At 41.0% G+C, this 10,244-nt stretch overlaps 1 protein-coding gene across 4 annotated transcripts in view; it reads left to right on the top strand.

Moving 5' to 3' along the window:
- Nucleotides 219–10,244, top strand: part of MED21 (mediator complex subunit 21) — a 32,077-nt gene continuing 22,051 nt past the window's right edge. For 2 of the 4 annotated variants that reach the window (XR_001308765.2, XR_002343796.1), the window contains exons 1-4: nucleotides 219–329; nucleotides 4,099–4,213; nucleotides 4,765–4,865; nucleotides 5,770–6,020. Coding sequence is in view for 1 of the 4 variants with exons in the window: in NM_001243530.1 (NP_001230459.1) it covers nucleotides 288–329; nucleotides 4,099–4,213; nucleotides 4,765–4,865; nucleotides 5,770–5,946 (435 nt within the window). In the remaining 3 variants the exon portion in view is untranslated. Of the gene's footprint in view, nucleotides 330–4,098; nucleotides 4,214–4,764; nucleotides 4,866–5,769; nucleotides 6,245–6,290; nucleotides 6,576–10,244 lie in introns of those variants that run through there. The other 2 variants (XR_303492.3, NM_001243530.1) reach the window with 2 other exon arrangements.

Here is a 10,244-nt window from a genome sequence, read left to right as displayed (position 1 = left end):
TCCAGTCTCCACAAAGTGTTTACTTAAAAGCCATGAGAAAGTACATTGGCTCACCCCAGAAGCCCCCAAATTACTAAACGTGGGCCCAGCGGAGCTTCCCCCAGGTGCAGCTGGTCTGAACAAAAATAAGCCTTAGGAAAGCCCAGCCGCTTAGCGCGGGGAGTGGAGTTCGGCTTGACTCCACCCCCTCCACGAACTCAGCCCTGTGATTGGTCGTGACGCTTACCAAAGCTGCCCAATTGCATCCGAGCAGCTGCTTTAGCGTCTCTTTGTTTGCGGGGAGAAACATGGCGGATCGCCTGACACAGCTGCAGGACGCCGTGAACTCGGTGAGCAATTGTACTCGATTAGTCTCCGTCTTCTTTCCTGAGGGAAAGCAAGTTAGAAAAAGGGACTTGGGGGGCAAGCTTGGAAGTGGGGAGCGTCTTTCCGCAACGCACGCTCGGGTCGGCGGGAGGCGGCGCCGCGGTCTGTGAGGCCGAGGCGGCCGGTGGAATGGTGCGGAGCTGCGGGAGCCCGCGGCCTCAGCCTGCGAGGTGGAGGGTCTCCCTGCCTAGTCTCAAGCCTCACGGCCTTGTCATGTTTTCTAGGAACGGCTTTATTTTCTTGTCAGCGGTGCTTATGGGGTCGCCCCTCTTGCGGGGAAGAGAGAGGAAGCGGAAACTCCCTCCCGCACCCATACATTTTAACCCTTGGAGGGAAACCCGTGTTCTTAACCATTGGATTGGACCTTAGCGAAGAGTAATCCTTCGCCCAAATTTTCAGGTTGGGGCGGGAGTGACGGTAAAGTGAGTAATTTTGTTTCATCTCGGTTGGTTCCTGTAGACTAAGGGTCGTTGCATCTCTTGGCCACTCCCCCAGCGTAAGTCAAGTTTGGGGAAAACTGACATCTTTATGATAGTGAATCTTCTGATCCTTGTCTCTTTAAGTTTTTAAAAATGTCTGCCAAAAGTTCTACTCCCTATTAAAGTCAGATCTTGTAATTGGCCCTCTTACTTTGAACCTTCTGATTATTTTTCCTGTTATGTGAAGTGAAAGTGATGCAAACCAAGGGATTCATATGCTTATTACCGTTAAGAGCTAAATTGTTTTCTATCGGTAGTTACATTTCTCTCATTCTGTTTGTAATTTGATGTCCCAGAGAAGATGCCTATAGATGTTGACAGGAAAATCCAGGTACCTCTTGCTAGTTTTTTTTCTCACTAGAAGGAAATAGGCTGGCATTCTTGTTATTGCTCAGTCTTTGTACGTGAGCAATAAGTGTGAATGTACACATATTGAGTGTGAATCTGCATGTTAAAAACTGATCTACTTTGCCTATGAGGGCCAGCCCCTAAATGTCGATGAATTCACCAAGGTAAATTCTACCTTTGGTGACTTTTCTGGACTACTGAACAACCTACCTTGGGGAGACAGTCCTTTGAGGTTTTACAAAATCAAATTGTAATGATGCTACTTGATAGAAATGTTATTTTAGGGGAAATATCGCATAGTCATCCATGTCTCCTGGCCAGAAGGATAGTAAGAACAAAGTGAATATGGCCTTTACTCCAAAAGTAGGCATACTGATTTTGCAAAGAAGCCTCTAGGTTAACTAGTATGTGTAGAAGCACTATAATGTTTATGGAGAGATGCTCCTTAAGGAGTTTGCAGTCTGATTAGAAAGACGTCATATACTCAAGAGACATTTAAATAAATGACACAAAAGCAGTATATGGTTAGGGAGTTGAATCGAGTGTTTTCAGCTGTAAGTGCTGAAGTAAAGTGGGCTAGTGAGTGCTGTTAGGAGGGAGTCTTAGTGTTTTTCTGACTCATAATTGTAAAATTTTTAAAATATAATTTTATCCTCTGAGAACTTCATGAGAGCAGAAACTGTCTTGTTCACGCTCTAACTTAGAATGTTTATATAGTTATATACAGTTGATATATCATAGTGTTGATTTTTGATAAATATTTGGTGACTAACTGGATCTTGAGAGCTTCATAAGGACATAGTCACAGTGTTGAATATTCTTGTATTTTCTCTGTTCCTCATAACAATGCTGTAATGTGAGAATATTCCCAATTTAAAATTTCTTTTAAAACTCTATTTGCCAGAATTAGAATCCACATTTGTACAGCTTCAGAGCACTTATGGCCACTCCCTTACATTTGCAAAATGTGAGCAAATGCAGTGTTATCAGGAATGAATTTATCACTAGTCAGGAATATGAAAGAGTAGTAGGTAATGAACAAGTTGAGTTGACCTAGATTATTGAAAGCTTGGAAAGAGCCTTAAAGAGTTGGAGATTATCTTGAAGGCAATGCTAGGGTGAGCTCAAGATTTTTGAGCAGGGTTAAGTAAATGACATAGTGAGCTAGAAAATCATGAGGCTATTGTAAATAACTCTTATGTGAGGTAATTGGTTGAACTAAAACAGCAGCGCGATGGAGGAGGAAAAGGTAAAGATTTGTAGTAGTATTAACAGGATTTGAAGATGAAAGTTGAGAGTCTGAAGGTAGATTGGTTGACTAGAAGATTCTCAATACAAATTAAGTATTAAAGGAAACAGTTAACTTTGAGTTCTGTCATTCTAATGATGGCAGTCAAACTTAGTGGAAATACTTATTCACTGATTGCAGATAAGGAATTGAGGTTTAAGAGGTCAGGACTGTTGAGAGAAGTTGGTGGGGAGGGTAAGAGTCTTAGGTTTGGAAATAGTAATGTTACCAAGCCAGATGTGTTTGCTGAGGGTGCAGTAATCCAAACACTGAGATGCCTGAAGTTTGCAGCAGAGGAGGGCTTTATTTATTCAGGAGACAGCCAAGTGAGGAGAAAGGAGAACAAATTTCAGATTGCTTCCCAGAAGGCAAGAAGCTTGAGGTATTTATGGAATAAAGAAGCAGGGTGGTCTCAGGAGTGGGGAAAGGTGAGGTATTGGCATATATTTCTGTTATTTTATGATCAGTGGTCCCAACTATTCTTAACTGGTCTGAACTGGGTGGAAGCCCACTTCAGATTTTCCAAATTTCTGGAAAACAACTTAATAAGCTCCTCTTACCTTGGTGACCCATACATCAGGAGCATTATCTTTAGGGGTGGTAAGAAGAGCTGCATGAAGCTTGAAGGGTATACAATTAGGGAAAAAAAGAAAAACAAAAACTAAAGCAGACTTAGTCATTAAAGGCAGGTTACAAGCAGAGTGTTTTCTAACAAGTTGTTCCCTTGAGTTGTAAGACACACTCAAGTATTTTTGTTAAGACGCCAGCTTTTGTTAACCCTATGAAATACGGTTTCAGTAAGGGTTTGTTATTCTTGACCTTTAGAACTTTTAGAGCACTAGAAGTTTATAGCTTGAGTCCTGGAGAAAAAAATTTTGTTTTGTTGTTTTGGTCTTTTTTATTTAGGGCTGTACCAGCAGCATACAGAAGTTCCCGGGCTAGGGGTCAAATTGGAGCTGTAGCTGCCGGCTTATACCATAGCACAGCCACAGCCACTCTAGGTCTGAGTTGCATCTGCCGCCTGCACCACAGCTCGTGGCAACACTGGATCCTTAACCCACTGAGTGAGGTCAGGGGTTGAACCTGCATACTCATGGATACTAGTCAGGTTCATTACTGCTGAGCCACAATAAGAACTCCCAAGAAAAACATTTTGGAATACTTAAGGTGTGGTCTTTCTCCCACCATTTCTTTATAGTTGTAATTACTCTGGTTTCAGAAAAGGAATCATATGCCTTGGAGTCAAATTTTAAAATTTACCCTGGGGTAAATTTTAGATATTTGCCTGTCAGATTTGCTTTTTTCTACCACTGTTGCGCTAAAAGTCTTAACTTGTGCTTGCAATCAGTATTGGCATATATTTCTGTTATCATTCTGTTATCTCGGGAAGAAAAATAATTATTTTGTGTTTCTCTTTAACTGTTGCAACTAAATAAATGCCAAAGGAAGTTTCTTTGCATGATTAAAATATTTCGTTGTTAGTAACTGGCTTAATCCAGGATTTATCATATTTTATTCTCTTGCTCAGTGATCATTATAGAAACATCATCAATGCCAATAAAATCCTGAAAGCTGATAAATCCTTTCTAATTTTGCCACATTTCTTTTGGCCTGTAGCTTGCAGATCAGTTTTGTAATGCCATTGGAGTGTTGCAGCAGTGTGGTCCTCCTGCCTCTTTCAGTAATATTCAGACAACCATTAACAAAGATCAGCCAGCTAATCCTACAGAAGGTAAATAGATTTTTTTTTTTTTTTGGCTTCTTTTAATTTGACTCTCCCTCATTGCCTTTAATCCCATAAAATTAGATTTATTGAAAAATTCATCTTATTCACGGCTTTCTAAAAATGTTATTGTTAGAGAATGTTACTACAAGTTTGTCATAAAAGAAATAAATTTTTGTTAGTTTATATAACACCTCGTAGTTCTTTTTATGTTAAATAATGGATTTTTTACTCCTTTAGAGGAGAATTATATGAATTTAGCTGAATTTTACTTCAGGGACCTTAATAAGAAAGGCATCTCATAAATTCCTTTATTCAAATGATCATCAAATTGTCCTGATACATAATGTACATTATGCTTGATTCCTAACTTGAGTTAATGTTAAAGCTGATTCTCAAACATGTAATAGGATTAATGTGTTAAAATTACACCTTAATCATTAGAAGCCTAGGACAGAAAAAGTTAAGAAGTTTTTTTGTTTCATTAACTTAAAATTTGATTGCTGTTTCTATAAACTTGAGGTTCTCAAATACCCTAAATGAGTACAATCTTTCTCTAGAATATGCCCAGCTATTTGCAGCGCTGATTGCACGAACGGCAAAAGACATTGATGTTTTGATAGATTCCTTACCCAGTGAAGAATCTACAGCTGCTTTACAGGTAAAAATCTCTTTTTCTGGAGTTCCCCGTTGTGGCTCAGAAGTAGTGAACCTAACTAGTATCCATGAGGATTCGGGTTCAGTCCTTAGCCTAACTCAGTGGGTTAAGGATCTGGCATTGTGGTGAGCTGTGTGTTGGTCGCAGATTCGGCTTGGATCCTGTGTTGCTGTGGCTGTGGTGTAGGCTGGAAGCTGCAGCTCTGATTTGACTACTAGCCTGGGAGCTTCCATATGGTTCAGATGCATTTGAATTAAAGGAGATAGCTTTAGTACCCTTTTTCCTTTTTTAAAGAAATTTTTTTTTTTTTTTAATTTTTGGCTGTGCCTATGCCATGTAAAAGTTCCCAGGCCAGGGATTAAACCTGTTCCACAGCAGTGACCTGGCCTGCTACAGTGAGATCTGTATCCCACTGTGCCACAAGAGAACCCCTTTAATTCCTTTTATTATAATATTAAAAGGTACTCTCAATTTTAAAATGGGAATTTTATTGGAAACTACTGTAGTCTATTAAAGACTGCACTGAATATGTATAGTTGTCCAATTTTGAGTTATGAGGAAACTTCCCATTTTCCTCAGTTTGATTCTTTTCCTTGGAAAGAGTGAGAGGAAGGTAGCATTCCGGACGTGGAATAGAGCATAGTGTCTAAAAGCAGTGTGGAAAGGAGTCTCCTATAGCAATCTAGAGAGCTCTCATTGAAAAGTCATCTTTTAAATAGTTCATACAGGGAAAATTCTCAAGTTATATCTGATCTGAGGATTTATGCCACTGAAAAATCTATCACAGTGGTTGCACAGTCATCCAGATTTAGAAGTAGGTACTTCCACTGCAGTTTATTTCCTTAGAAGGAAATAATCTCCAAGTTTTTCATTTGTCAAAAGATTCTTAAATTTATGTCTTATAAAGGCTGCCAGCTTGTATAAGCTAGAAGAAGAAAATCATGAAGCTGCTACATGTCTGGAGGATGTTGTTTATCGAGGGGATATGCTTCTGGAAAAGATACAGAGTGCCCTTGCTGATATTGCGCAGTCACAGCTGAAGACAAGAAGTGGTACCCACAGCCAGTCTCTTCCAGACTCATAGCACCAGTGTACATATCATGTGGCCAAGAAGAGAACTATTTCAGTGCCGTTAAGAATTCTACATCAGATTTAGATGTAAGCCTTATCGATAGTTAGAGAAACATTAAGCACTATGACACGTTATCTTTTTAGCTATTTTTAATAGTCTTCTATTTTCATTTTTAATAAATAAGCTTGTAAAATTGTGATTGAACCAGCTTTAAACTGTCATTATGCTATTATTTTGTATTTTGAGTGAAATTATTGAGGCAGATATTGCACTTACAGTCAGAATATAATTAAACAGATGTACTATAGAATTCTATTGTGACATAATTTGTCTTTATTTTTGTCCTGTTTCTACAGCCTGTACAAGTGAAAACATCCCCCAAGCTAGAGAAGAAGATGGTAAATGCAGAAATGGTGGATATTTGAATTTAGGTTGATATCCTTCTGCCTCTTTAAAAGTGACATTGTAGAGTTCTGGTGCAGTGGATCGGGGATCTAGTGTTGTCACTGCAGTGGCTTGTGTCACTGCTGTGGCAAGGGTTCAGTCCCTGGCCCTGGAACTTCTGCATGCCACGGGCACAGCCAAAAAGAAAAAAATAAAATAAAGGTGACATTGTATAAATTTGGAGCTGGAGCAAGGAATGGTTCTGAAAACCACATTGCTTTTTAAGAAGCAGAGAGTGTGGCCAGATGAAAGATTAAGTCACTTTTGTGGAAGCTTTTTCTTCTTTTTCTTTCTTTCTTTTTTTTTTTTTTTTTTTTTGGTCTTTTTGCCATTTCTTGGGCTGCTCCTGCGGCATATGGAGGTTCCCAGGCTAGGGGTCTAATCGGAGATGTAGCTGCCAGCCTATGCTGGAGCCACAGCAACTCAGGATCCGAGCCGCGTCTGCAGCCTACATCACAGTTCAGGGCAATGCCGGATCGTTAACCCGCTGAGCGAGGGTAGGGATCGAACCCAAAACCTCATGGTTCCTAGTCGGATTCGTTAACCATTGTGCCATGATGGGAACTCCCTTTTTCTCTTTTTCTAGAGCCTCATACCCATTCTAGATCATCTCCATATTTGTTTCTAATGAGAAATCCTCTTCTCTGGAATTCCCATCCTTCTGTGAGAGAAATTTTCTTCATTCTCAACTATCTTTTTCCCATATCTCTTCACCTGCTTTTTGTCTTTTTAGTACTGCACCAGCAGCATATGGAGGTTCCCAGGCTAGGGGTCAAATCGGAACTGTAGGCGCTGGCCTAAGCCACAGCCATGTCAATGCCAGGTCTGAGCCATGTCTGTGACCTACACCACAGCTCACAGCAACTCCAGATCCTTAACCCACTGAGCAAGCCCAGGGATCCAACCCACGTCTTCGTAAATGCTAGTCAGATTTGTTTCCGCTGAACCATGATGGAAACTCCCACCTGCTTTTTTTCATTTTTCTCCTTAATTTGTACAGTGAGGTAGGTATGTTTTCTGAGTCATTGATTCCTTCTCATTCTTTTTATTTATCCAAAGGTTCTGGCTTCTGATATTGTAAACCTCTCAACCTTTATTGCTGCATTCTCACTGACCAAAACATACTTCAATATCATTTTCTCCATTCTACCTTACTTTGTTATTGCTGATAATCGTGTCAGTGTTATCAGGTGTGATTATGCATTTAGGTCTTGGATCTCTTTGAATCCAATGATTATCTCCACTAGAAAGTTGGAATTGACATGTGTTCCACATTGTAACCGGTTTTATCTCCTAAGGTCACATTTTTCAGGATATCTTGAGCTATATTTCCTGCAATCTGTTACTATCCAGAGTTTAAGAAAACTTAAGAAAGGTGGAAATTCTCCCTATTTCCATTAAAATCAAGCTCTTCTACAATTCTTGAAAAATACTGCCTAGAGGTACACTTTAACTCCAGTAAGACAATTTATAGAATCATTAACTTTTAAAATTGTCAAATGTTGGAGTTCCCGTTGTGGCTCAGTGGATTAAGGATTTAGTCATTGTTGTCTCTGTGAGGATGCAGGTTTGATCCTTGGTCTTGCTCAGTGGGTTTAGGATCTGGTGTATCTGCAAGCTGTGGTGTGGGTTGCAGATTCGGCTTGGATCCGGCTGGGGTCAAATTGGAGCTGTAGCTGCCGGCCTACACCACAGGCACGGCAATGCCAGATCCGAGCCACGTCTGTGACCTATACCACAGCTCACGGCACCACCAGATCCTTAATCCATTGAGTGAGGCCAGGGATGGAACCCAAACCTCATGGTTCCTAGTCGGATTCGTTTCAGCTGTGCCATGACGGGAAATCCAGGAAAGTTAAGCCTTAATCCGGTAGACTGACTACTGTTAAAATATTACTCTTACCTGAAAGAAACTTCTTAAATTTCGAATTGCCTTCCCCCCCCCCAGTTTAAGGCATTCTAGAAAAAGGACACACACATTCTGAAGTATTCATAAAGGTTGTATAACATAATTCATAGATTGCAGCAGCTTCTCTTTGCCATCATTTTGTGGACATGGCTATTGGAGCAAGAGGCCCTTGGAGCTGCAATAGATATATAGGCAGTGATGATCTTGCTGCCTAGCTTACAACTCTGGCAGGACTGAAAACCATGGATTTCCATGTCTTTGATCCCCGGGTCCCTCCCTTCCCTTTTATCCAGATTTAAGTTGTTTTAAGGAGAAGAATCCCAGATGAGTCTCTTCCCAAAGAAATACAGGTCCTATTTCCCGTTGGAATTTTCTGGAGATCTCAGGGAAGAAAGGCTTTGTTGCATGTAGACACCCAAATTTCTGTCATACTTGGTCCAGTGGTCAAAAGGGGCATCTGAATTCAACTTGGGGGCAGGGTAACCAGTGAGGGAGGGAGATAAATGTAATTTTGTGGCTAAAACCTTTGAGACCAATCTGATAGACAGGGGTCATGACTTCCGCTGTGAGTATATTGAAATCGACATGTGGGGATTCTCCCAACGTAGATGCCAGAAGGGATACTCCCTTTCAGGACACGCTAAATGTGGAGAAGTAGCATTGTGCGGCACGTAAAACAAGCCCAACCCATCTTCCTGTTCCTTGCCTGTGGGGCACCTGGCGACTGACAATTTACTTGAACCCCATGCTCAATAATGCTCCTGGAAAACAGCAACAGTTAAGAAATCCCTCTACTCTGTTGTATTCCACAAAACGACTTACTGCAGAGAACTGCCTTTCCCAACATGACTAAGGTAAAGGGTATGGATGACTCCTTTGACTACCTAGGACAAAACCGGACCTAGAGCCTCCAGATTCCCATTCTTTATCTCACAAATAGTTGAACTGTTTGTCCCCAAAGACCAATCTGGATAAAAGGTCCTCTAACTCTACTTGATAAAACTTTAGGCTGCTCCCCCACAGGCCCTTAAATTTGACTCCACTCTCAGCCTGAGCCAGCACTGGACTGGAAAAGTCTCTCCTCAAGGACACCTGAAGATTGACCACAAAAGATGTTCCCTGATCAACTGTGCCATTCTGTCTTCTCCTCTCCCACCCAGGTCCTTCTAGCCTTGTTTACTCTTTCCCTTTTTGGGGAGGGGGGCGGGTTGGGGTGGAGAGGAGAACCTAACCCACAGCATGTGGAAGTTCCTGGGCCAGGGATTGAACTTACACTACAGCAGTGACAATGCTGGATCCTTAACCATTAGGACACCAGGGAACTCCATTTTTTTATTTTTTGTTTTTTTGGCTGTGCCTGAATCACGTGGGAGTTCTGGGGTCCGGGATGGAACCTATGCCAAAGCAGTGATGAGAGCCACAGCAGCGGCAATGCCATATCCTTAACTCACCAGGGAATTCCACCTGATCTATATTTGAGCTGCTTGCAGATCTTATGGTCAGAGCATTCTCACTATTACTAAAGCTTCCTGCCCCTGTTGAAATAGTTCCTCTCTCCCTATTGGCAATAGTTTTTCAAATAAAATCTTTTCTTACCTACGTCTGGTTTTTACTTAAAACCATTAACTTGTGTAGGAAAAAAATCCCATGGCTCTCATTGCCTAGACCAGGGGCTTAAGTCTGGGGCAAAAGGGATGGAGACACACTTTGAATTAGTAAGAAATATATCTCTGATTCAGAGCATCTTGTGTGTACATTGAGGATAAAATTAATAAAGATGAGTGTTAAAAACCTAACACTGAGACAGCTTGGGGATAAAAGGGGAAATGATCATGGAGATGAGAACATAGTTCAGAATTTAAGGAAAACTACACATAGAAACTTGGGGAGTTCCTGTTCTAGTGCAGCGGAAATGAATCCGACTAGGAATCATAAGGGTGCGGGTTGGATCCCTGAC

This window comes from Sus scrofa, chromosome 5, assembly GCF_000003025.6.
Source record: "Sus scrofa isolate TJ Tabasco breed Duroc chromosome 5, Sscrofa11.1, whole genome shotgun sequence".
Classification (NCBI taxonomy): domain Eukaryota; kingdom Metazoa; phylum Chordata; class Mammalia; order Artiodactyla; family Suidae; genus Sus; species Sus scrofa.
This window is presented reverse-complemented; position numbering and strand designations above follow the sequence as displayed.